This window comes from Stenella coeruleoalba (assembly GCF_951394435.1).
Source record: "Stenella coeruleoalba genome assembly, chromosome: 2".
NCBI classification, from domain to species: Eukaryota; Metazoa; Chordata; class Mammalia; order Artiodactyla; family Delphinidae; genus Stenella; species Stenella coeruleoalba.
The window spans coordinates 1,238,380-1,264,336 of record NC_137147.1 but is presented as its reverse complement, the minus strand read 5'-3'; the positions used below and the strand labels follow the sequence as shown (position 1 = coordinate 1,264,336).

The 25,957-nt window shown below is 46.2% G+C and overlaps 1 protein-coding gene and 1 pseudogene across 8 annotated transcripts in view; both read left to right on the top strand.

Moving 5' to 3' along the window:
- TDRD9 (tudor domain containing 9) overlaps window positions 1-25,957 on the top strand; it is a 114,700-nt gene that overhangs the window by 83,327 nt on the left and 5,416 nt on the right. For 3 of the 7 annotated variants that reach the window (XR_013825334.1, XM_079908017.1, XM_079908015.1), the window contains 12 exons: window positions 10-125; window positions 3,883-4,056; window positions 5,502-5,613; window positions 6,698-6,910; window positions 7,193-7,282; window positions 7,783-8,043; window positions 9,184-9,339; window positions 10,810-10,880; window positions 12,632-12,741; window positions 13,294-13,390; window positions 14,585-14,723; window positions 20,607-20,725. Coding sequence is in view for 4 of the 7 variants with exons in the window: in XM_079908017.1 (XP_079764143.1) it covers window positions 10-125; window positions 3,883-4,056; window positions 5,502-5,613; window positions 6,698-6,910; window positions 7,193-7,282; window positions 7,783-8,043; window positions 9,184-9,339; window positions 10,810-10,880; window positions 12,632-12,741; window positions 13,294-13,390; window positions 14,585-14,723; window positions 20,607-20,725 (1,658 nt within the window). In the remaining 3 variants the exon portion in view is untranslated. Of the gene's footprint in view, window positions 1-9; window positions 126-3,882; window positions 4,057-5,501; window positions 5,614-6,697; window positions 6,911-7,192; window positions 7,283-7,782; window positions 8,046-9,183; window positions 9,340-10,809; window positions 10,881-12,631; window positions 12,742-13,293; window positions 13,391-14,584; window positions 14,724-20,606; window positions 20,726-25,957 lie in introns of those variants that run through there. The other 4 variants (XM_079908016.1, XM_079908018.1, XR_013825335.1 and 1 more) reach the window with 4 other exon arrangements.
- LOC307180957 (large ribosomal subunit protein eL6-like) lies at window positions 17,091-18,013 on the top strand (annotated as a pseudogene). The gene has a single exon. The product of its transcript is annotated as a large ribosomal subunit protein eL6-like (transcript).

The following is a 25,957-nucleotide window of genomic DNA, read 5'->3' as shown; positions in this document are numbered from 1 at the left end:
TTAATGCAGTGTGGTGTTTTACAGCTGAAGCACGTTCCTCCCTATGGATTTCTCTACTATAAACAGCTGCAGTCTCTCTTTAGACAGTGCGGCCAAGTCAGATCCATCGTGTTTGATGGTGCAAAGTAAGTAGTGTATTTTTGTAATCCACCGCAATTACGAAAGAACCACGAGATTTTATGTTTACAGGGGCTGATTCTTTCAACTTGGGAGCATGTGGAAATGGGTCGTCAGACGGGCTGCTGAGGACACAGCTCTTAAAGCACAGCTGTGGTTTATCTTGTTGTCAGGAGCAGTTTATCTTCTCTTTCAACCACGTTCCTCCTAAAGGACGTCTGGTGCCGAGAAGGTTCAGTAGCGTGATGAGGTTCAGGGCTGGTGTGATGAGGTTCAGGGCTGGCGTGATGAGGTTCAGGGCTGGTGTGATGAGGTTCAGGGCTGGCGTGATGAGGTTCAGGGTTGGTGCTCTGGAAGTGCCCTGCACTCGGGTGTGTCCATCTGAGATTTCACAGTAAGTTGCCAGCCGCCAGAGATGCCTGCAGGAGAGTTTATCTGCTTATAGTTATTTAGAACTTAGATGTTCTGAATATTTTTGGAAGACAAATATTGCAAAACTCAGTTACATTTGGCCTATTCTAATTGCAGATAAGGAGTAAGTGGTGTGTTTTGGAGTATCACTTTGAGTTTTCATTTCCAAGAGAGAATGCTTATGCACAGAAAAGGCTATTAGGGTTTTTAAATTGATTTTTAATTTTTAAAATTGGGGGCTTGCCTGGTGGCGCGGTGGTTGGGAGTCCACCTGCCGATGCAGGGGACGCGGGTTTGTGCCCCGGTCCGGGAGAATCCCACATGCCGCGGAGCGGCTGGGCCCGTGAGCCATGGCCGCTGGGCCTGCGCGTCCGGAGCCTGTGCTCCGCAACGGGAGAGGCCACAGCGGTGAGAGGCCCGCGAACCGCAAAAAAAATTGGAAAAAATTTTCTCGTGTCCTACACATTTTATTAATTTACAGAGTTTTGTAAATCTAGTAAATAAGAAATACTTTTAGTTTTCTTTGATTAATGTCCAATAACTCAAGTTGAGCATATTCGTTCTGCTTAAATTTTGGATTAATTGCCTCGCACATTTTAAGTTCCATTCCTGTGATTAACATACTGATTTTCTTTGTGCGCATGTAAATGCCTCACGTGGCAAGTGTGTAACCCTAGTAAGTGAAGTCTTTCTAGGTGCTCCTAACAACTGGTACGGATTTAATTAAACGTACGGTGTCTCAGGTTTTCTTAAACATTCTTGTATAAATTAGCAGTCAAATTCTTAATCACATATACAAAATTACTTACTTAAAAATTGGATCCTCGTAGCTACACCATCTTTCTTGAATATGGAAAGTCCATCTGCCTTGCTGAGCCTGCAGCTCTGCGTGCGTGGGTGCTCTCCGTGCTGATTTGGATGGTGCAGTCTGGGCTCTCGCTAAGCTTGCAGCAGCCTCTTTCGTTAATCCTCACTGCTGGATTGCATTTGGTGTTCATTTCTTCTTCTTTCTGTCAGGGTTATCTATATAGGTATTCTAATTATATTTTATTCGATTCCTCATAGATTTCTGGTGTTCAGTCATAATACCAATGTCATACCAATTACTTGGGGATGTAACAGTGTTCTTCTGGTGATACCAGTCCTGTGCATCAAGTATTAAAGGCAGAGAATGACATAAAATAGTTGCTGAGTCAAGACTGTCCTCCCCCTTGGGATCCAGCAGGGCCTGCTGTGTGCAGGACCAAGGGCACTGGAGCACAGGCCATACGTGGGCGCACGTTTCCTCCTGTGAGACATTTTCAAATTAGTGGTCGGCATGGAGAGTAAAATCAGTTCCACAGATGTTTGCCCATCGTGAAGTGTCCTGGGAGAGGCCTGGGGGGTTGGAAGAAGATATCGTATCTGAGGGAGGCTCGGAGTAGGAGCAGTGACATTCACCTGGGCCTTCCTCTGGAGGAGTTGGAGGGGCCTGGAGGGGAGGCAGCCCTGGCAGGTGGGGCAGGAGCCCAGTGTGAGCAGAGCTGTGGTTTGGGAAAGCGTAGGGTGTGTGCCAGGCGCAGCCAGAGCCCTCTTGCCGGGAGCTGGTTTTGTGTCAGATTGAGTCTGAAGAGTGGGCGTCAGGCGCTGTCTTTCAGATGGTATTTGTAGCCAGCTGACGAGTATGAACGCCAGTAGTGGGTATTTAGAGAGCCCTGGGTGTTCTGACTAGAACTGTGTTTTGTAGAACTTAATTGGGGAGTGATGAAGAGGAGACGAAGCCGTCCAGCATAAACTTGGCAGTCGTCCAAGCCGAGGTCGTCCAAGGAGGCAGCGGATGGGAGGGAAGAGCTCTTGGATTCGGCTGTTGATGGCCCGTGGAGGACCAAGATGAGATAGGAGCCAACGAGGGCCAGGACTTCAGCCGGGGGGAGTGGACAGGAGGGCAGGGCTGGGGGCTGAGGGGGGCGTGGGGAATGTCGCGGGTTTGGCTCTCGCCACGTGTTGAGTTGAAAATACTCAGGGAAGACGAGAGTCTTGGAAATGTGCTCTAGAGTATTTGAAAGAAATTATTTCTAAGGAGAGACTTGGGCTCCTTCTAGAGAAAGATGGCAGAAATGGAAGTGAATAAAGGGAGCTGAGGCCAGGAGGAAACTGCACGTGCTCACTTGTGAGCTCACCCAGGGTCAGTGGAGGAGGCTTGAAAGGGAGCCGAGGGCAGGGGGACAGTGCGGTGGAGACAGGAGGCCGCAGAGAGGCTGGAGGACGGGACGGGATGGGACGCGACAGGCTGCTCTTCATCAGCTCAGGGTCCTTCCAGGTCACCCCAAATCACACATTTCCATGACCATAGTTGAAGCAGTCATAAGTCTATTTTTCTGAGTATGATGTTTTGCTCCGGGAGGTGTTGACATGCATATACAAACAAATGTAAACTTGAAGACTTTTTCCTTTTTACCAGGAAGTGTCTGGCAGGCACCCTTACTGCACGTTTTTTTTTTTTTTTAATTAATTTATTTTTTGGCTGCGTTGGGTCTTCGTTGCTGCGCGCGGACTTTCTCTAGTTGCAGCGAGCGCGGGCTACTCTTCGTTGCGGTGTGTGGGCTTCCCATTGCCGTGGCCTCTCCTGTTGCGGAGCATGGGCTCTAGGTGCGCGGGTTTCAGTAGTTGTGGCACACGGGCTCAGTAGTTGTGGCTCACGGGCTCTAGAGCGCAGGCTCAGTAGTTGTGGTGCACGGGCTTAGTTGCTCTGCGGCATGTGGAATCTTCCCGGACCAGGGCTCGAACCCATGTCCCCTGCATTGGCAGGCAGATTCTTAACCACTGAGCCACCAGGAAAGTCCCCTTACCGCATGTTTGATTCTTATTCCCCCAGAGGGAGGAATATGATAATAGGACACTGCGATGTGGTTGGGTCGTAAGGTGGGGCATGCCTCAACATTACTGGGTGATAAACTGGATGGTTTTTTGGAGGGAGATCAGAAAGATCACTGAACTACTCAGTTGTGTGCTTTTCTCTGTCTGATTTTTATTTTACAATAAAATAGAAGAAAACAAAAACCTGAATCTGTCACTTTGTTCTAATGATGAGAATTAAGATTTCTTAGCTGAAAATTCCTTTTGAACTTAATCTTTATTCTGCATTATACTGAGTAATACATGAGAATGATACTTGGTTTTAATTTAATGGTATGTCATTGTAACTTTTATTTCTCTTAAGTGAATAATTTTCCCTTAAATAAGTCTTCTTGATTAATTATTGAAGGAAGAGTTGCTGGTATTTTGAAGAGAGGTGTTACTGAAAATCTCTGTCTAAACTTGAGAGAAATTAACATGCCTCATAAACTTATTTTTTTATTTACATTTGTGGAACAGAGCCTTTGTGGAGTTTTCACGCAATCCAACAGAGAGGTTTAAAACTCTTCCTGCAGTGTATATGGCCATTAAGATGTCTCAGCTGAAAATTTCCCTTGAACTCAGTGTTCATTCTGCAGAGGAGATTGAAGGGAAGGTGCAAGGAGGGGCTGTTTCCAAGCTCAGGAATACCAGGTATTTCCAGAAGGGAGGCGGGCACAACTCTGTCCACCTGCTTTCACATTCTCAATATTATTTTTAAACAACTGTTTAACCTTGCTTAAGTTCACACTAAAAGCACTGGCGTGGTAGCCTGGTTTCATCATCTAGCTGTGTGTGCTTGGGCACATTACTTGACCTCTCTGAACCTCAGTGTTTTCATCTGTTTAATAGCTATGATACCTGTTGTACAAGGCTGTTTGGAGGATTGGGTAGAACCATTTGTGTCATTTTCAGTTTAAATCGAAGGGATTGACCCTAATGTTAGTTTCCTTTCTTCCTCCTTACAGTTACTGCCTTTCTCTTCCTAAGCAGAGGAGAGTCTCCCTTGCCTTTAGCAGAGCCAGCAGCGGGACAAGACGCAGGTGCAGTTGCGAGCAGCCCGCCGCTTGCCAGCACAGGCCACCCGTCCCTGTTGAGCAGGGTGGGGGGGCCGGACTGCCTGCACGGGTCTGCTTGGCCCCCAGGCAGCTGCTGTGCAGTTCGCAGGCTGGCTTCTCTTGGACCAAATTAAATCGTCCTTCAGTGTTTCTGACAGATTACTTTGCCTTTTAGTCATATTCACGCAGTGCTGTATGTAGGAATTCTCCCGCATCTTTTCTTGTTGGTAATCTTTTTAACCCCATGAGGAATTTGACAGGGATTTGAGGAATTGTTGAGGTAGGGAAGTATGTTCCATCGAGTTTCATCCAGTGTGGGATGGTTTGATTCTGCGAGTTTGGGAGTTGAGTGGGTTCAGTCTGTAATAACGTGGAGTAGGCCTGTCTTGCTGGGTAACTTAGCCTGAGTCACTCTTGTTTAATAAGTGGGTTGGAAAATTGGGAAGAGAGGTGGATCAGATCTCTTATAATTCTTCCTCTTCATTTAAGAATAAAATTATTAGGAAAGGAAACTTTTTATCAATTTATATTCATCTCCTGGAATTTTAGCATCTATTATATTATTGCTTCAAGGGATGAATGATAATTCTTCAGTTATTAGAAAATCATGTATGTGTTTCCTAACAACATTAAATAGGCTTAGATTCTTGTAGTTTTCTAAAAGTCAGAGTCAGTCACCTCTGAAACCACAAGTTAGGAAACATTGCGGGTCCTAGATTTAGAATTTATATCCTTAAAAGTAGATATTCCGGGGGAAAAAAAAAAAGTAGATATTCCGTAACAGTCTTGACCTTTAGAATATATTCCTGAAGGGTAGTATGTAACTACTGGGGTACACACCCTCCCCCAGGGCAGCTCAGGAAGCCATCAGAAACTCACATTTCAGATAAGATTGACTTCGTTCGTCATCTCTGGCTTTAGGTATTTTATTAAAATGTTCTTTTCTTATAGAAACAGTGGAATAGTTCAAGCAGTAACTTCATATATGTAAACATGTTTTCTTTGTAATACTTTTATTGCCTTTTAAAATGTGTTAAATAGGGTGAATGTGGACTTCCAGAAGCAGACAGTTGATCCTGTGCAAGTCTCATTCAACACGTTAGACAGATCCCAGCTGATGACAGATCTCTTCTTAACAATTGATGTTACAGAGGTAAGAGTGGTGTGGTCCAGTCATCAGTGCTTTTCTGTCTTCTTAATCTAGAGCTGTCGTGTTGTATACATGAGATAGTGGATGTATAGAGACACTCGCCCACAGCCTGTGTACCTTAGTCATCTCCACTGGACCCTTGAACAGTGTGGGGCTAATCCATGGGTAACTCACTGTCGGCCCTCCGTATCCGTGGTCCCACCGCATCCTCAGATTCGCCCAGCCACAGACCGTGCAGTCCTGTAGTCTTTACTGTTGAAAAGTATCCGGGTGAGCGGACCCTCGCAGAGCAAACCTGCCTGGTTTAAGGGTTACCTGTCGCAAATCCGGGTGAGCTTGAATTACCCTCACTTGCTGAATTGAAACGTGGCTGTAACACAAATGTGTAAACACAAATATTCATTCTAGAGTCAAAGTTTAATTTTTAAAATGTTAGTACATTTTAAAATCAGTTTTGGCGACAAGATACATGTAAAAATGTTAATTGGCATAGTGCTGTTTGCTTGTGTAATTCAATTTACATCCACAAAACTAGCATTGGCACCATTATTCATTGGGGTATAGTTTTTACTCCTTCAAAATAAAATTTCAGTTAAAATGCATCGGGCTTCCTGGTAAGTCCGTAGTTACCCTTCACTGGGAGACTTCCCCTAGAAACCTGATGCCAGGAGACCGGAGAGCTCCAGCAGTGCGGCCCTGGCCCTCTTGCAGCGGCAGCAGGCGAGGACATCCACTCTCCCGTCCCCTCACTGCTCTTCCAGGGGGCTGTGCGTTCACCCCGCACCCAGCCCTCGCCACCCAGAGGGCGCCTGGGGCCCCTGGGGTCTGGTCAGGGATGGAACAGCCCTGCTCTCACGTGCCCCCCAGAGCCTACAGTGCTTGTGTGCCCGCAAGTCTTGTGCCTCCAGACAGCGTTCCTCACCTCACTCAACCCGGGCACCCCCTCCCCCGTAGAATACTTAGGGACCGGGGAATCTGGCTTGTGACGTGTAGTAGGGTGGAATGCCAGGGCTGCAGTTTGAGAGTCTGTGCCTCTTGACGGAAATCCTCTCTAGAGTTCATCTCTGCTCTTCCTCCTTGTTTTTAGGTGGTTGAAGTGGGGCACTTTTGGGGATACAGGATTGATGAAAAAAGCTCAGAGATTCTGAAAAAGCTTACTGCTGAAATCAGCCGTCTGAAGCTGGTGCCCTTGCCCGTTCACCCACATCCGGACTTGGTCTGTCTGGCTCCTTTTGCTGATTTTGATAAAGAAAGCTACTTCAGAGCACAAATCCTTTATGTTTCTGGAAATTCTGCTGAGGTATGTTTTTCTGTAACAAATCACTGAAAGGGAAATGAAACAGACTTATAGCAGTTGATAGAAAGTCTTTTCTAATCTCAAGTGGAAATTAAATATAAACTAATTACGGTTAGAAAAGTGGTCTAGTAGAAAAGTTACTTCCCTCAGTGACGTGAGGATTTAAGCCCCAGTTCCTAGGAATCCTGTGACGACAGCTGGGATGGACGGTCGCGTGGCCGTGGTTGGTGGCACACGGTGTTTGCCTGGGCCTGTACTAACCGAGGCACTTTCCTCATCCTCTAGGTGTTCTTTGTAGACTATGGAAACAGAGCGCACGTAGCTCTGGACGTCTTAATGGAGATTCCCTGTCAGTTTCTTGAACTTCCCTTTCAGGTAAGGTCGAGACGCTCCTGTGGTCTGAGAGCGTAAAGCTAGAAGGGTTCTGGAGGCCATGTGGTTGCCCCTCAGCTTATGGACAGGGCCAAGGCCCAGAGGGCTGGCATTCGTTTTGTCGTGCTCTCCGAATTTGGTTTCTGCTTTTTCCCCAAAATATATTGCTGTAGATATTTTTGCTAGTACTGCTTTTGGAGCAAGTTAAAATATATGGAGTGTTTCACACTTAGCAAAAAAAGGTAGTTTTAATTCAGCAGTAATTTCTAATGCTTTTCCACATGCACTTTCTAAAAGTTATTCTAAACTTTTTTTGTTTTCGAAAAGGAAAAACAAGTTTTTTTTTACCTATGAAATCCTCACTTACCCTGAAAGTGTTTTCAGTAGGATTTGTAGGAGATCGCTGGTGAGGATCCCAGCACCAGGGTCACTTTTCAGTGGTATTTGGGGTGAGTGTCTCACACATTTATAAACTGGCTCAGCTGTGCACTTCTGTCCCGTAGGCTTTGGAGTTTAAGATTTGCAAGATGCGCCCATCCGCGAGGTGTCGGGTGTGCGGCGAGCACTGGAGCGGCAGGGCCAGCCGGCGCTTCTCCTCGCTGGTCAGTGGCCGCGCCCTCCTCGTGAAGGTCTTCTCCGTGGTGCACGGCGTCCTACATGTGGACGCCTACCTCTCCTCGGCGCTGCAGGACGCCGTCAACGTGCGAGACGTCCTCGTCAAGGAGGGCTATGCCGAGCTGGCCGAGGAGCCCTATGAGTCCAAGGTGTGCACTTCCGTCCTCCTTTTAGGAGCGTGTGTGTGTGTCTGAGTGTGTGTGTGCAGAGGGCGGGGGAGTGAGAGAGAAGGGGGGCCCTTTTCCTCTCTCAGGATATTGGGGGGTGAAGAGCTGGACAGTGTTCAGTGTGTTGAGGTCTGTGGTGCCCTCGTAAATGTCTTCAAGTTTCTTTGAGACCAAATTATGGTGGTCAAGTGCTGTTCTTGTTGGTTTCTGATTATGGAGCTGTTTTTTTTTTCTTGGAATGAAGATTATATTGAAAATGTTCTCTGTTTGGGGATTTTTAAAAAAATGGATTCCAAGATTTATCTCCCTAAGGAAAGTAATCATATAAAATATTAGTTTCAAGTATTTTGAACATTTCAAAATGTCTTTCAGCTGTTTCTTTCAAAATCAGTTCTGAAGCTATTTTTCTTGATCTGAAGGTTTGAGGTGCCACATTGAGGCTCATGTTGAAGGTGGTTTGTTTTTCCTTCTGTAATTTCTGCTGGGGATGAGGTGCTGAGTTGGGCAAGGGACAAACAAGCAGGAAAACGTCACTCTAGAGCTGGCTGGGTTGTGTTTCCATGTGGGAAAACACTTCCGGGGATCCTGGTAATATTCCCAATATGAAACTGACTTTTTTTTTTTTTTTTTTTTTTTTTTTTTTTGCGGTATGCGGGCCTCTCACTGTTGTGGCCTCTCCCGTTGTGGAGCACAGGCTCCGGACGCGCAGGCTTAGCGGCCATGGCTCACAGGCCCAGCCGCTCCGTGGCATGTGGGATCCTCCCGGACCGGGGCACGAACCCGTGTCCCCTGCATCGGCAGGTGGACTCTCAACCACTGCGCCACTGGGGAAGCCCGAAACTGACATTTTGTATACAAAAAATTCTTTTTCTCACTCTTTTCAGTTATTTGATGGCTGAAAGGTAGTAAAGGCTAATGAATTGAGCCTTTAATGCATTCTGTTTTATTTCTTTTGTTTGAATTTTAAAATGTACTTGAGAAAATTATCTTTTGATACCTTAATAATCTAAAGATCACCTAAGAGTAAGGTCATGCCTATGAAATACTTTGATTAGCTTGGAATAAAGTGCTTTTAGTACTGGTTTTCCTTTTAGCAAAATGAACTTTTCTTATTTTGTTCAGCAAAGCCATGAAGTTCTCAAGAGTCTCTTTTCCAAATCAGCAGAATATGTGACAGACATGTCCGTGCCATCCCCCTTGAAAGACGACAAAAAGTATCTGATCCGGATTTTGTTAGAGAGCTTTTCTTCCAATAAACTGGGTAACCCAAACTGCAAGGTAATTTATAGGAGTTATTTTAAAATACAGTTAAAATTAAAAAAAAATCATTCTACATTTATAAGCTGAATTGTAGCTGGTAGTCATGGTGTTTTTTTCTTTACTGTTTTTTTTTTTAATTAATTTATTTTTGGCTGTGTTGGGTTTTCGTTGCTGCGCGTGGGCTTTCTCTAGTTGTGGTGAGCGGGGGCTGCTCTTTGTTGTGGTGCACGGGCTTCTCATTGCTGTGGCTTCTCTTGTTGTGGAGCACGGGCTCTAGGCACGTGGGCTTCAGTAGTTGTGGCACGTGGGCTACAGTAGCTGTGGCTCATGGGCTCTAGAGCACAGGCTCAGTAGTTGAGGTGCACGAGCTTAGTTGTTCCGCGGCATGTGGGGTCTTCCCGGACCAGGGCTCGAACCTGTGTCCCCTGCATTGGCAGGTGGAGTCTTAACCACTGTGCCGCCAGGGAAGTCCCTCTTTACTGGTTTTTAACTGTTACTTTTCTCACAACAGAGCCTATATTAGTAAGACCAAAACCCAGGGTTTAGTATAGAGCAATGCTTTGACTAGTTCTTCCTTTCTTCCCAAAAAAAAAAAATTTTATTTATTTATTAATTAATTAGCTAGCTAGCTGTTCCAGGTCTTAGTTGCAGCATGTGGGATCTAGTTCCCTGACCAGGCTTGAACCTGGGCCCCCTGCACTGGGAGCGCAGAGTCTTAGCCAGTGGACCACCAGGGAAGTCCCATGACTAGTTCTTTTTTAAAACTAACCTTTCCAAAGGCGATGTTGAGTGACAACAATGCACAGGCTGGAAGTCGAGGATCGTATTTTATGGGCAGACCTTCTGAGGACTCGAAGCCTGGGAGGCAGCGCCTCAGGTAGTTCTGAGGGCCTGCTCCGAAGAGGCGAAGGAGAAGCCAGGACGTATAGGAATTTGCAACAAAAACCAGGCAGTCGGACAGCAGGCAACATTTTCAGTCACAGCGACCAGTGCTTGTCTATCAGAGCAAGGGGAAGCACGGTGTGTGGGCTTTTGAGAACCAGCGTCAAGGCTTAGCTTCGTCCCGTGGAGGTGCTCTAGTCACTTGGCCCGTTTGGAGGAGGGCTGATGGGGACTCACTCTTACACTGCCCCAGCCTTTGGCTGTGGGGTCGTAGACCTGCTTATTTAACTGGAATAGTCTGCTGCCATGAAAAGAATACTTTCACTGAAGTCTTTGGCAGTGTTTCCTTTTTTTGACCAAAGTATGTGTATGTATTTATATATATAGAGAGAGGAAGGTTAGCGAAACCATGGAAGGAATCAGTTGCATACCAGAAAAATACCTCCTTTAAGGCATTTTTCTCCCATTAAATCTCAAAGATGTTATGACTGACGAAGGTGTAGCTTTTTTCTTTTTTTAAACTATGAGCTGGCTTTTGGATTTTTAAAATGTATGTGAAGTGACATTTTACTTACTGGTAACATCTTGTATATTTTATGTGTACAGGCAATACTTCATGGGCCTTTTAACCCTTATGAACTGAAGTGTCATAGTCTGACCAGAATATCCAAGTTCAGGTATGATTAACTTAAGTTTCCCATGAAGTTTTTTTCTCTGGTCCTCTTTTTACAGAGCTCATCAGAAACTAACTTTTATTTATACCTGACCTGTAGGAATGTGATACTTTTTCTGACTCCTTCCAGCTTCTCCACTAGCTCCAAACCTGCGGTTCCCATTCTCTCTTATGTGAAAGCCATTCTGTATAAGACATGTTGGAGTATCTTTCATCAAAGCCTTCGTTTTCTCTGTTCTTACTGTAATTGTTATACATTCAGCAGGTCTGTGAGTGCCCCCTGTGTCCTGGGAGCAGCTGGGGAGAACAGTAGTGAACAAACACAGTTGGTGTCCTCCCCCAGATTATGGGTCCAGTGGGCAGAGGGTAGGACAGAGAAAGCCACTTATTTCAAGATAGGTTGATGAGGGTCTTGTTAGGGGCCATGGAACATCAAGAAGGCATCTAAGAGGGGCCCTGTCCACAGTCGGAAGGCCGTCGAGATTTTCCAGGGAAATCAGACCTGAAGCCTGCAGAGGAGTTAGACCAGGAGAAGTCCAGCTGTCAGGGCAGGCAGGGTGAGGGCTGGGTGGGGAGGATCCCAGCAGCAGGCATATGGGCCTTGGGTCACCTCTGAGGAAGTGGAAGGAAAGTGCGGGGGCTGCAGAGCCTCACGAGCCACGTGGGAAGCCTCACTGTGTGTACTTTATTTTTTAATTTTTAAAATTTTTTATAAATTTATTTATTTATTTATTTATTTTTGGGTGTGTTGGGTCTTCGTTTCTGTGCGAGGGCTTTCTCTGGTTGCAGCGAGTGGGGGCCACTCTTCATCGCGGTGCGCGGGCCTCTCACTGTCACGGCCTCTCTTGTTGCGGAGCACAGGCTCCAGACGCGCAGGCTCAGTAGTTGTGGCTCACGGGCTCTAGAGCGCAGGCTCAGTAGTTGTGGTGCATGGGCTTAGTTGCTCTGCGGCATGTGGGATCTTCCCAGACCAGGGCTCGAACCCATGTCGCCTGCATTGGCAGGCAGACTCTCAACCACTGCGCCACCAGGGAAGCCCTGTGTGCACTTTAAATGGTCACTTCGGCTACAGGGTAGACCCTGGCTTCTCAAAGTCTCCTCCAGGACCAGCAGCAGACGCGTCCCCAAGAGCTTGTTAGAGATGCAGGGCTCAGCCCCACCCAGACCTTTCGAACCTGCATTTTCACAAGGTGTCCAGGTGCTCTGTGAGCACTTTAAAGTGTGCAGAGCTCCAGCATGAAGGACGCTCGGGTGGGCGCAGACCTCTGAGGCTGCTCACACTGCGCTCCACAGCAGGAGCACCGTGGACCGTGCCGAGTCCACGGCAGGAGGTGCAGAAGCGGGCAGCTTTGTGAGGGCTTTCGGTGTGGACCCAACAGGCCGGTGCCTGATTAGAGCTGGTGATGGGGGAGGAGCGGGAGTGGAGGGCGCCCTGCTGGGCTCCGCTGAGGGGGGAAGGGGGCGGGTGGCCACGGCACAGAGGTCTGGGGCGCAGGGAGAGGTTCGGGCAGCGTCAGCACGTGGGTCCAGGGATGGCTGGGATCACACGAGGGGTGGAAGAGCGGAAGGGGTGGAGGACCAGTCCCAGGGCTCCAGCGTGAGGAGGCTCAGTGCAGACGGGGCCGTGGTGTATTGCGCTTGTTGGGCCTGTGTTTGCATGTTGGACTGTCTTTGAAATGTGTTCCTCGCGGGTTTGGCATCACTCACTGCCTCGCGGGTGGAGGAGCAGCCGTCTCCCGACAGCTCTCCTTTCAGGCGTGTTCGGATTGAGAAGGAGAGCATCAACTCTGTCATCATCAGCGACAGCCCCGAGGACCTCCACCAGAGGATGCTGGTTGCAGCTTCCCTTTCGGTTAACGCCACCGGTGAGTGAAGGCCTGCTGTCCCTGCGGTGTTGCTCTTCTCTTCTTCGCCTTGACTCCAGTTCCCGGAGCAGTTGGTCTTGTAATCAGTGAACAGCCTCACGCCTGTGTGCCATGTTTTAGACTGTTCCCTGAGTACATTGGCTGGTGGGAGTTGAAGAACTGGAGCATCTTCACCTTTCCCGCTGTGCAGGGATGCGTGGATTGATTCCTTGGTCATCCATTCATTCCACTGTGCTTGGCCACGAAGGAGAGCAAATCCAAGAGCTTGGCCCAGGGACAAACCCGATAGCCTAAGGAGGAGAAAGGAAAGGCGAGAGTAACCAGACAGGACGGGTCCCCAGACGGGGTCAAAGCTTGAGCCTTAGGATAAGGGGTTCCTCTTGGGGTGCTGTGGGGACCGACACCAGGGAGCACGTCTCTGCTGGGGCACATCTTTGGGGACAGACTCAACACAGGGAGGGAGGCCTGAGGACAAGGAGGAGTTGTGGGGAGGGAAGATGGCACACTCATTACGATGAGCCCAGCGCTGCCCTTGGCCGTGACTGTCCGCAGGGTCCACCATGCTGCTGAGGGAGACCTCGCTGATGCCGCACATCCCCGGCCTTCCTGCGCTCCTCAGCATGCTGTTTGCACCAGTCATGGAGCTCAGGTATGGGGTGCTCCCTTGTCTTGTCCCAGGCTTTGGTAAGATGCGAACCCAGTGGGAGAAACGGGGCCCCTCCCCCCTTTTGGAGAGAAAGCGCTGATGGAAAAGTGTCCTTGGCAGGTCTGGAGGCCAGCCGCACCTCCCCCAGCTTCTGTGTGATTGAGGGAGGCATTATGGTTATTTGCGGAGCTGCGCTGAGACTCAGTGTAGAAAGAAGCTCCGAGAGCTGACAAGGACCTGCAGCCTCACACGGGAGTGTGGCTTGAAGTGGGGCAAGGGATCAAAGTGGAGGTGGAGTGGAGGCCCAGCATCAGCACCGCGCTGATGGCCGTCTTGTTGTCAATGGGCTGTGGTTGTGACACCAAGTCTCCTGGCACCGGTTGTCAGTGGGAAACCATGCCCGTCCCACTGGCGATGGTGCCACGAGGTAGACTGCAGCGGTGGCTCTTTCTCGTGCCAAGATCAGACAGGAACTCCTAGAGGCTTTAGTAAAGAGAAGTGTGTCAGTGAGCAGGGCTTGCTTTTTTTTTTAAATTAATTAATTTATTTTTGGCTGCATTGGGTCTTCATTGCTGCGCACGGGCTTTCTCTAGTTGCGGCGAGCGGGGGCTACTCTTCGTTGCAGTGCGTGGGCTGCTCATTGCGGTGGCTTCTCGTTGTGGAGCATGGGCTCTAGGTGCGTGGGCTTCAGTAGTTGTGGCATGTAGGCTCAGTAGTTGTGGCTCACGGGCTCTAGAGCGCTGGCTTCAGTAGTTGTGACACACGGGCTCAGTTGTTGTGGCTTGCGGGCTCTAGAGTGCCAGCTCAGTAGTTGTGACGCACGGGCTTAGTTGCTCCACAGCACGTGGGATCTTCCCGGACCAGGGCTCGAACCTGTGTCCCCTGCATTGGCAGCCGGATTCTTAACCACTGCGCCACCAGGGAAGCCCCTCAATATTTTCTAATAACCTATAAGGGAAAAGAGTCTGAAGAGGGATATATACACATACATACGTGTATATATCCAAATTGCTGTGCTGTATACCTGAAACTAACACAATATTGTAAATCAACTATACTTCAATAAGTAAATAAATATATATATACTATCTGTATATATAAAATAAACTCTGGCTGCCCATTCAAAAAAACAAAAACAAAAAACCCCATGGCTTAACAATTTTGAAATATTAACTTTTCTCAAAACTTTTCATTTAGAGTTGATCGAGATGGCAAATGCTATACTGGAGTCCTCTGTGGTTTGGGGTGGAATCCGACTACAGGGGCCCCTCTCCTGCCGGAGCATGACATGGAGCTCACATTTGACGTGCAGTTCAGCGTGGAGGATGTCATAGAGGTAAGGCTGCTGAGGTCATCATAGAGTGGGAGCTGCTGCTCGCTGTCGTTTTGCTGGTACAGCCGTTTAGCAACAGGAGCTGTGTCTGACGCCGTGCTTAAAATGCAGGCGCACACCTCTGGTCCTGGAGGTGCTCGCTCTCCCTTGCCCTGCCTGTTTTACTTTTCTGTGCAAAGTAGATTCCTGACAGGTGGTGCTCTCTGAATTTCTCATTAGGTACCTCCCGGCACAGTAAGCCTTCCTGGGCAGTAGGACTGAACAGCAGGCAGCAAGCCTGCCGTGCATGTCTACCCAGGCCTCACCCCAAGTCGGGACCAGCTGGACATCCTTGCTAGTTCCTGTTGGGCACTGAGGAAAGTCCTGCCCCACTCGGTCCTTTCCACACACACACGGTGGGGGGCTTGCTGGGCTGCCCCTTGGGTGCAAACTCGACTCTGCAGCGGAAGTACCTATGCTGGTCTGGGACCAGATCAGTGCACAAGTTAAGGCTGACCATTTAGAGACTTGGGTGACAAAGTAATTTTATAGCTTTTGAATTTAATAATGAAAAATTTGGGCTTATGTTTTATATGCTTTTGTTTTTGTATTTCATTGTTGTAGTAACTCAGTTCTCTTGCATTTTACAAAATGAGAAACAAAGCTGGTCTTTCAGGACAGCTAGTTTGGAAGCACTCCTCCCGAGTGCTAGAAGTCCCGTGGCGTCGCTGAGGTTGGCATAGCTGTGCAGGGGGGGGTGGGGTGGGGGAGGGGCGCTGGGTGAGGCCTGCGGTCTGGTCCTTTCTCCAGGGGCCATGTGGCTTTGTTGATTGAACTTGACTGCTCTTTCATGTAAAGGGGCTTTGGGGCTTAAAAGTACTCCTTAGATCATAGACCTAGTCATGATTTATGGAGCTGTAAAACTTCTAGAAGTAAATACAGGAGAAAATCTATATGACCTTGGGTTTGGCAATGAGTTTGTAGATGCAATAAAGCATAATCTGAAAGAAAAAATTGATAATTTGGACTTCATCAAATTAAAACCTGCTCTGCAGAAGACCCTGTTAATAGGACGAAAAGACAAGCTACACACGGGGAGGAAATATTTGCAAATATGTATCTAAGGAAGGACTTTTGTTCATAATGTGTAATGAACTCTTAAAACTCAATAAAATAAGCAACTAAATTAAATATGGATGGCAGTAAACCAATGAAAAGGTGTTCAACATCATATGTCATTAGGAAAATGCAAGTTAAGATCTCAGTGACGTACCTCTGCAGACCTATTAGAATGGCTAAAATCCAAAAAACTGAAAATACCCAGTGCTGGCAAGGATGTGGAGCAACAGGAACACTGTTACTGCTGGTGGGAGTGCAGAGCGGGGCTAGTGTTTTGTGGAGGATAAGGTTCTTCAAAGTTAAACATACACCGACCGTAAGACCCAGGAGTCCTACTTTTAAGTATTTATCAAAGAGATATGAAAACTTACATCCACATAAGACCTGTTTGTGAATACGGATTGCAGCATTCATAATAGCTAACACCTGGAAGCACTCAAGATGTCCTTCAGCAGGGGATGGACGAGCTGTGGCACAGCCGTATACAGGGGAGTACTCCTCAGCAGTAAAGGGAGTGAGCAGTTGATTCCTGCAACAACGTGAGCGAATTTTAAATGCATGTTATTAAGTGAGAGAAGCCAGGACTCGGGGGCTGCAGATGGTATGATTCTATTCATATGACATTCTGGAAAAGGCCAGACTATAGGGACGGAAAACAGATTCGTGGTTCCTGGGGGCAGAGGAGTGATGGACCACAAAGGATACCACAGGGACTGGAGAGTGAAGGAGCTGCCGTGTGTGTGCTGCGGGGGTAGATGCATGGCTCTGTGTGCTTGTCAAAACCCGTAGTCTGACTACCAAATGTAAAATAGATGGCTAGTGGGAAGCAGCTGCACAGCACAGGGAGATCAGCTCGGTGACTTGTGACCACCTAGAGGGGTGGGATAGGGAGGGTGGGAGGGAGACGCAAGAGCGGGGGATATAGGGTTGTATGTATGTATATAGCTGATTCACTTTGTTATACAGCAGAAACTAACACAACATTGTAAAGCAATTGTACTCCAATGAAGATGTTAAAAAAAACAACAAAAAAACAAAAAATCCCATAGTCTGGGGCTTCCCTGTTGGTGTAGTGGTTAAGACTCCACGCTCCCAGTGCAGGGGGCCCGGGTTCGATCCTTGGTCAGGGAATTAGATCCCATGTGCATGCTAAGAGTTCACCTGCCACAACTAAGGAGCCCATGTGCTGCAACTAAGGAGTCCACCTGCTGCAGCTAAGACCTGGTGCAACCAAATAAGTAAGTAAAAAAATAGTTTTTCCCATCTTGCAAGATGGCGGGTGAAAAGGCTGAGAAGCCAGATACTAAGGAGGAAAAACCTGAAGCCAAGAAGGCTGATGCTGGTGGCAAGGTTAAAAAGGTGAAGCAGGTTAAGAAGGGGAAGCCCCACTGCAGCCGAAACCCTGTCCTGGTCAGAGGAATTGGCAGATATTCCCGATCGGCTGTGTATTCCAGAAAGGCCTCGTACGAGAGGAAGTATTCAGCAGCTAAATCCAAGGTTGAAAAGAAAAAGAAGGTGAAGGTTCTTGCTACTGTCACAAAACCAGTTGGTGGTGACAAGAATGGTGGTACCCGGGTGGTTAAACTTCGCAAAATGCCTAGGTATCATCCTACTGAAGATGTGCCTCGAAAGCTGTTGCGTCACCGCAAAAAACCCTTCAGTAAGCACGTGAGGAAACCGCGCCAGCGTCACTCCTGGGACCGTTCTGATCTGCCTCACTGGGCGCCACAGAGGCCAGAAGGTCATCTTCCTGAAGCAGCTGAGCAGTGGCTTGCTACTTGTGACCGGGCCTCTGTCCCTCAATCGAGTTCCTCTGCGGAGAACACACCAGAAATTTGTCATTGCCACTTCCACCAAAATTGATATCAGTGGTGTGAAAATCCCAGAACATCTCACTGGTGCTTACTTCAAGAAGAAGAAACTGCGTAAGCCCAGGCACCAGGAAGGTGAGATCTTCGACACAGAGAGAGAGAAATACGAGATTACAGAGCAGCGGAAGGTTGATCAGAAAGCTGTGGACTCAAATTCTGCAAAGAATCAAAGCTGCTCCTCAACTCCAGGGCTACGTCTGCTCTGTGTTCGCTCTCATGGACAGAATTTCTCCTCACAAAGCAGTGTTCTAAACTTCTTACAAAGAACCTGATTAAATAATTGGGTCCAAAAAAAATAAGTAAAAAAATAAATATTAAAAAAAACCCAACATAGTCCGTGCCCCGTGAAAGAGTGGAACTCCAAATATGCAATACACACACACACACACACACACACACACCCGCAACACCGACTAGGATTTGGGGGATAATTGCATTGAAGGGGGTGAGGGGAAAAGGAGCTTTGGAAAACACTTTTGACTGGAAATGGTAAGGCTCCTGTCTTCTACTTGGTAAAGTTGTTTCTCATGGATTGCAAGTTATTTCTGAAACTGTGTGCTACTGGGCTTGAGCAACAGAGTAAATGGACGCAGGAGCCAGGTTTCTTATTACTAAACTTAGAGATGGACTTAGAAAGGAAGGCTAGAACACACCCTGTGGGACAGGGTGACTGAGAGACATGGTTCAGTAGGAATTCATGTTTAACTTACTGCATGCAAGTAAGTTACGTGTGTATACGTGATTTCGTACGCACGCACCAATAACCTAGCTCTCTGAGTGCAAGAAATGATGACACCCCAGTAGCCATGAACAAACCCAGGGCCCAGATTGCGGTTTCTGATAGGATTTTCCAATAAAAGGAACCAGGGCTCCTTGGAGAAATGGGCAGAGGAAACACAGGATGAGCCTGGAGCTGCTTGTAGAGCCAGGAAGTAAAGAAGCACTCAAGAAACAAAAGTATGCAGCCTGTCACAGGGACATGGAGGCCAGTGGCAGGGACAGAGCAACAGAATAAATCACGGGGTATTGGGTTATAACTCACAGTGTCCAAAGGGTGTAAACAAGTGATTGAATAAACAAATGGGGACGAGGAGACAAATCTTCCACTCAGGAGAATTCCCAGCAGTGCCCAGGAGGTGGAGCTTACACCTCCCCTGTTCCCTCCTCCCCGCTTTGAGAGTGGACTAGACTTAGTGACTGGCTTCCACGGAGCCTGGCAGACACTGCCTCGGCTAAGTGGCCAAGGCCAGCATCACCAGTGATCCGTCCTGGCGATGGCGCACACGTCCTGACGGGACGGGATGAGAAGGGCCCCCCCCTCTGTGGGGTTCTCCCCAGAACTCACCACCCCAACCTAATCATGAAAAAGGCGTCACGTAAGCCCAGACTAGGGGGCATCTCACAAAATACCTGACCAGAAATCAGAACTGTCAAGGTCTCAAAAAGCAGGAAAAGGCTAAGAAACTGCCCTGGACCAAAGGAGACCGGGGAGACGTGACAACATGTGCAGTGTGGTGCCCTGGATTGGGTCCGGGGATAGCAAGAGGACGTGAGTGGAAAAGGTGGTCAAATCCACATGGAGCCTGGACTCCAGTTAATAGTGATGTGCCCAGGTCAGCCTCTGAGTAGTGACAGATGGACTGCGGGTGGAAGGCGTTCGCGTCCGGGAGGGGTGCACGGAACGTCTCTTCTGTCTTCACTGCTCTTCCTAAGTTTCAGATTACTCAAAGCAGAAGGTTCATTAAACACTATGGCACAGGCTGGAACAAAATATGGCACGTTGTTGCTCTGGGGGCACTCCTCAGGCTTCTGTGGGAACGTTGCACACAGGGCGACAGCAGGGGCCGAGAGGGGCGGAAAGGGTGAAGGGGTCAGGCACATGGTGACCGGTGGTGACTGGACTTACTGTGCGGTGTATACAAGCACCGAATTATTCTTTTGTACCCCTGCAACTAACATACTGTCATGTACCAATTGTACCTCAATTGAAAAAACACACACAAGGGATTTCCCTGGTGGTCCAGTGGTTAAGAATCCTCCTTCCAATGCAGGGGACGTGGGTTCAATCCCTGGTCGGTGAACTAAGATCCCACATGCTGTGGGGCAGCTAAGCCCATGTGCTCTAGAGCCTGCGTGCCACAACTACTAAGCCCACGTGCTCTGGAACCCGTGTGCCACAACTAGAGAGAAGCTCGTGCCGCAGCGAAAGACCCCACGTGCCCCAACTAAGACCTGATGCAGCCAAATAAATAAATACTAAAAAAAATTAAGGAAGAAAAGACACACACAAAGTGAGAGGAACATATGGCCCTGCCTCGGTATCTGTGGGAGATTGGTTCCAAGACCCCCCTCAGATACCAAAATCTGCAGAAGCTCAAGTCCCTTATATAAAGTGGTGTAGTATTTGCATATAACCTGTGCACACCACCCGTACACTTTAGATGATCTCTGGATTACTTACAATACCTAATACAATGCAAACCCTGTGTAAATAGTTGCCAGTGTATGGCAAATTCAGGTTTTGATTTTTGGAACTTCATGGAATTTTTTTTTCCTGCATGTTTTTGATCCAAGGTTGGTTGAATCCACAGATACAGAGGGCTTACTGTGTATGTGATACAAGTAGATTTTGAACAGTGTAACCCCATGGGTTAAACTATTAAATTTTAGTAGAAGTTTAAAAAGTGTGCTTACACTGAAAAGTCTGAACCTTCCTTGCTGTTTTTTTTCTGTTATTGCTTCTTAAATTATTGATAGTGGTTATTGGTGTTATTTGTGTTGTTTTGATAATTTCTTCCAGAAACAATACTGATGATAATCATGAAAATATGAAATCTGAATGCTTATGAATTATTTAAATGTGGAGTGGAATTCAATTATACAAGAACCATATGAGTACGTTGCCATTTATTTACAGATTAATATTCTCAGAGCCGCTATTAACAAGCTAGTGTGTGATGGACCAAATGGATCGATGTGTCTTGGGCCAGAAAGGATCACACAGTTGCAGGATAATGCTCGGCAGAAACTTTTAGGGTGAGTTGTGTGATGACAAGTTTTCTTTCTTAGCTGTCTAGATTGTGAATGCCTTGAATTGTTTATGAGACGTGATAGACTGATCCTCTGACGCGGGGCGGCAGCTAGAGGTGCCAGACGGAGGCACCAGCCACCTGTGTCCTGATCGTCTGCCAGGAGCCAGGCAGCAAGTAGGGGCGGCTTGAGAATGTGATAAAGAGACCCTTTCAAATGGCACAGGCAGGTCGGAGGGAAACCACAGTGGGCACCTCAGGGGCAAAGGGAGGGAAGGGGCCTGGGCTGTGGAGGCTGAGAGGCTGTGTGGAGAGGACCAACTTACAGGAGTGGGCCCCGCTGTCGCGCTTCCCCCTCCCCCTCCGACACTTGCTGGGCTCTCCGTTGGCCAAACCCAATCCGAATCCCTAGGACAGGGGCTCTCGTTGGTGCAGCCCGTGAGCCCAGGTCAGCCTGGACAGCTCAGAGGAGGCCGAGAAGGGAGGACAGACATGGGGGAGGAGCAAACAGAAGGCTCCCGGCACATCCAGTCCTGCGCGAGAACAGGGAGCAGTGGACACCTTTCAGAAAGGTGTTAGATAAACAGAGCTGCCTTAGCCATTGTGATAAAGGCTGAAAATATTTTTACGTGAACTTTGTGTTGAAGTTTAACATACATACAGTGCACAGGTCATCTCAGTGTGTTTGCACGCAGTGAATGTGCCACGTGACCAGCAGCTGAGGGAAACCGTGTTATAAAACGTAAGAAGTGCTCATAAAGCCAAAAGAAATCACCCAAAATGCATATGGGAAGGAGCGGCAGGTCACCAAGTTGGCAGATGCTCCCTGTTCTTACACAGCTCTGCTCCCAACAGCACAGGATGCCTTCTCGCCAGGAAGGACCAGTCACCTGGTGCTCCTTTGCCTCTCCTTATTCCCTCTCTCTCCACCCCCGACGAGGGTGGCCGTGTCCTGACTTGCTGTGCTCTGGGTAGGTGGGGGTTAGGGTAGCAGTTCAGTGGTTTTAGTAAGTTTGCGGACTTGTGCTAACCATCACCACAACTCGGCTTTACAACAGTTCTGTCATCCCCAAAAGTTCGCTTACGAATACCTTAGAACGGTTGTGGTGATAGTCACACAAATCTATAAATTTACTAAAATTATTAAATTGTGTACTTAAATTAATTAGTTCATGGTACGTACCTCAATAAAGCTGTTTTTAGAAACACAAGTTCTTACGTTTGTCAGCAACTCCTGTTCCTACCCCCACTCGGGGCAACCACTGAGCTGCTCTTGGTCTCCATAGATTTGCCTTCTCTGAAAATTTTATATAAATGGCATAATGTTTTTTTAAAAAAAATCTGGCTTCTTTCATTGAGCATAATATGTTTGAGGTTCATCCGTGTTGTAACATGCTTGTTCTTTTTAACAACTGAATAATACTCCACTGTTTGTGTATGCCACATTTCCTTTATCCATCCATTCACCAGTTGATTAAATGTTTGGATTGTTTCCAGTATTTGGCTGTTATGAATAATGCTACTCTGGAAAGTCATGTAAAGTCTTTGAGTGAACATATATTTTCTTCTCTCTCGGGTAGATATCTAGGAGTAGAATTGGTAGGTTGTATAGTAAGTTTATGTTAATTTTTTCAGAAATGGACAAACTGTTTTCCAAAGTGACTCGCATATTACATTCCCACCAGCAACATATGACAGTTCCAGTCTCTTCACATCCTTGCCTGCACCTGGCATTGTCAGTGTATTTTTTGTTGTACTTAATCTAATGGAGTTATGGTAGTATCTTATTATGGTTTTAATTTGCATTTCCTTAATAACTAATGATATAAAAGATCTTTATATATCCTTATTAACCAGTCATACACCTTTTCTGGTGAAGTATCTTCAGATCTTTTCCCTGTTTTTTAATTGGTTTGATTGTCATCTTATCGAGTTGTAGAAGTAAAGTCTCTTCTGAATATGCAATTTGCAGATATTTTCCCCATCGCATAACTTGTCTTTTCATTTTCTTAATGGCATATCCTAAAGAACACGTTATTAATTTTGATGGTGTCCACTTTAGCTTTTTTAAAAAAAAATTTATGGTTGGGCTTCCCTGGTGGCGCAGTGGTTGGGAGTCCGCCTGCCGATGCAGGGGATGCGGGTTCGTGCCCTGGTCCGGGAGGATCCCACATGCCGCGGAGTGGCTGGGCCCATGAGCCATGGCCGCTGGGCCTGTGCATCTGGAGCCTGTGCTCCGCAATGGGAGAGGCCATGACAGTGAGAGGCCCGCGAACCGCAAAAAAAAAAAAAAAAAATTTATGGTTTATGCTTTTGGTGTTATATCTGAAAAATCCTTGCTAAACCCAACTTCACAGAAGAGTTTTCTTTCTCCTCTGTTTTCCTCTAATTCTTATATTTACTTATGGTACTGAGGTCTTTGATCCATTTTGAGATGATATTTGTATATGGTGTGACGTGTAAGAGTCTTAAGTTCATTTTTTCACATATGAACATCCAGTTGTTATAACATCATTTGCTGAAGAACTGTCTTTTCCCCCTCTGAATTGCCTTGGCACCTGTCAAAAATCAATTGGCCATAAATGTAAAGGTTTATTTTTGAACTTCCTATTTTGTTCTGTTGATTTATGTCTGTCTTTAATAGAAATTGGGTAGTGTTAGTCCTCATATTTTGTTCTTCTTTTTCAAAGTTGTTTTTTTTACTCTTTTAGATCCTTTTACTTTCCATATAAAATTTAAGACCGGCTCGTCCATTTCTACAACAAACCTTGCAGGGTTGTGATGGGGATTGTATTGAATCAGTAGATCAGTTTGAGGAGAACTGCCATCTTAACGGTGTTGAGTTGTACAATGCACTGAGCTGGAATGTCTGTTAGATATCCTTTAATTTCTCTTAACACTTTTTATGGTTTTCAAGTGTGCAGTATTTTGTTAAATTATTTCTATTTTAGTCTTTTTGATGCTATTGTGAGTTTAAATTGTTTTCTTTATTTTTGCATTGTTCATTGCTAGAAATGAACAATTGATTTTTTTTTTTTTTTGGCAGTACACGGGCCTCTCACTGTTGTGGCCTCTCCCATTGCGGAGCACAGGCTCCGGACGTGCAGGCTCAGCGGCCATGGCTCACAGGCCCAGCCGCTCCGCGGCATGTGGGATCTTCCCAGATCGGGGCAAAAACCCGTGTCCCCTGCATCGGCAGGCGACTCTCAACCACTGCGCCACCAAGGAAGCTCGATTTTTATATATTGATCTTTTATCCAGTGACCTTGTTAAACCTGTTTGTTAGTGCCAGTAGTTTTTGTAGGTTCTTTAGGATTTCCTACACACAGGATCATATCTATGAATAAAGACAGTTTTACTGCTTCCTTTCCAATCTGTACGCTCTTAATTTCTTTTTCCTGTTTTATTATACTGGCTAGAACCCTCTGTATTGAGCTGAATAGAAGTGGTGAGACCATACATCTTTGCCTTGTTCCCAGTTTTGGGGAGAAAGCATCGTTTTTCACTGCTAAGTATGTTAGCTGCAGGTTAGCTGCAGGGTTTTTGTAGAGGCTCTTTATCAGGTTGAAGGCGTTCCTTTCTATTCCTAGTTTGCTGAGAGTTTTCATCAGGAAAGAATGTCACATTTTGCCAAATGCCTTTTCTGTGTCTGTGAGATAATCATGTTTTTTTTCTTTGATTTGTATGGTATATTACATTAATTGCTTTTTGGTTGTTAAAGCTAGCCTGCATTCCTGGGATGAATTCCACATAGTGTGTAATTCTTTTTATAAACTTGTTTTATTTTTATTTATTTTTAAAATTTACTTTTATTTTTGGCTGTGTTGAGTCTTTGTTGTTGCATGCGGACTTTCTCTGGTTGCAGCAAGCGGGGGCTACTCTTCGTTGCAGTGCGCGGGCTTCTCACTGCGGTGGCTTCTCTTGTTGCGGAGCTCTAGGCGTGCAGGCTCAGTAGCTGTGGCTCGCAGGCTCAGTAGTTGTGGCACACGAGCCTAGTTGCTCTGCAGCATATGGGATCTTCCCGGACCAGGGCTCAAACCCGTGTCCCCTGCATTGGCAGGCGGATTCTTAACCACTGCGCCATGAGGGAAGTCCCTATAAACTTGTTTTATAGCAAACAAGTTAAAGGTTTTAAATAGGTTTTTGCTAAAGATTTTTCATCCGTGTTCATGAGGGTTATTGGTTTCACAAGATATCACAAGTTTTCTTGTGATATCTTTGTCTAATTTGGTATCAGAGTAGCACTGGCTTCATAGAATGAGTTAGGAGGTGTTTCCTGCTATTTTCTGAAAGAGTTTATATAAGATTGATATTTCTTTAAATATTTGATAGAAATTACTAATGAAATCATTTGAGCTTGGACTTCTCTTTGTGGGGAGATTTTAAATTACTGATTTCTTGTGTTTTAGGTCTGTTCAGATTTTCTTTCTTCTTAAGTCAGTTTAGCTTAGCTAAAATTTATTAATTCTGTTGACCCCTTTAAAGAACTAACTTTTGGTTTTGTTGATTTTTTTCCCCCTAGTGTTTATCTCTTTTCTGTTTCATTGATGTTCACTCTCATAATGATTATTCCCTTACTTCTGATTGCTTTGGGTTTAGCATGCTCTTTTTCTAGCTTCATAACTTATAAGCTTAATTATTGTTTTGAGACCTTCTTTTCTGTTACAGACGTTTAAAGCTATACATTTCTCTCCGTTACTGTTTTTGCTGCATCCCATACTTCTTGATTTGTTGTATTTTGATTTTTATTCTTTGTAAAATATTCTCTAGTTTCCCTTGTGATTTCTTCTTTGATGGGTTATTTAGAAGTATATTGTTTAATTTTCAAATATTTTGGTATTTTTCAACTTTTTATAATGTTGTTGATATATAATTTATTTCTGTGTAGGTATTATACATACTTGGAATGATTTCAGTCTTTCAGAATTTCTTTTAAAATTTATTGAGGCTTGTTTTATGGCCTGACATACAGTCTTTCCTGGAAAATGGTCCATGTTCACTTGAGAAGAATGCACGTCTGTTGTTGGGTGGGGTGTTTTGTAGATGTTGGGTGGATTGAGTTGGTGTTCTAGGACTCACTGTCTTTGCTGGTTTTCTCTCTAGTTCTGTAATGTTGAAACTGGGATATTAAAATTTCGAACTAATTATTGAGTTATTTCTTTTTTCAAGTCTGTCAGCTTTTCTTTTATGTCCTTTGGGGCTCTGTTAGACACGTTTATGTTTATAATTTTTGTATCTT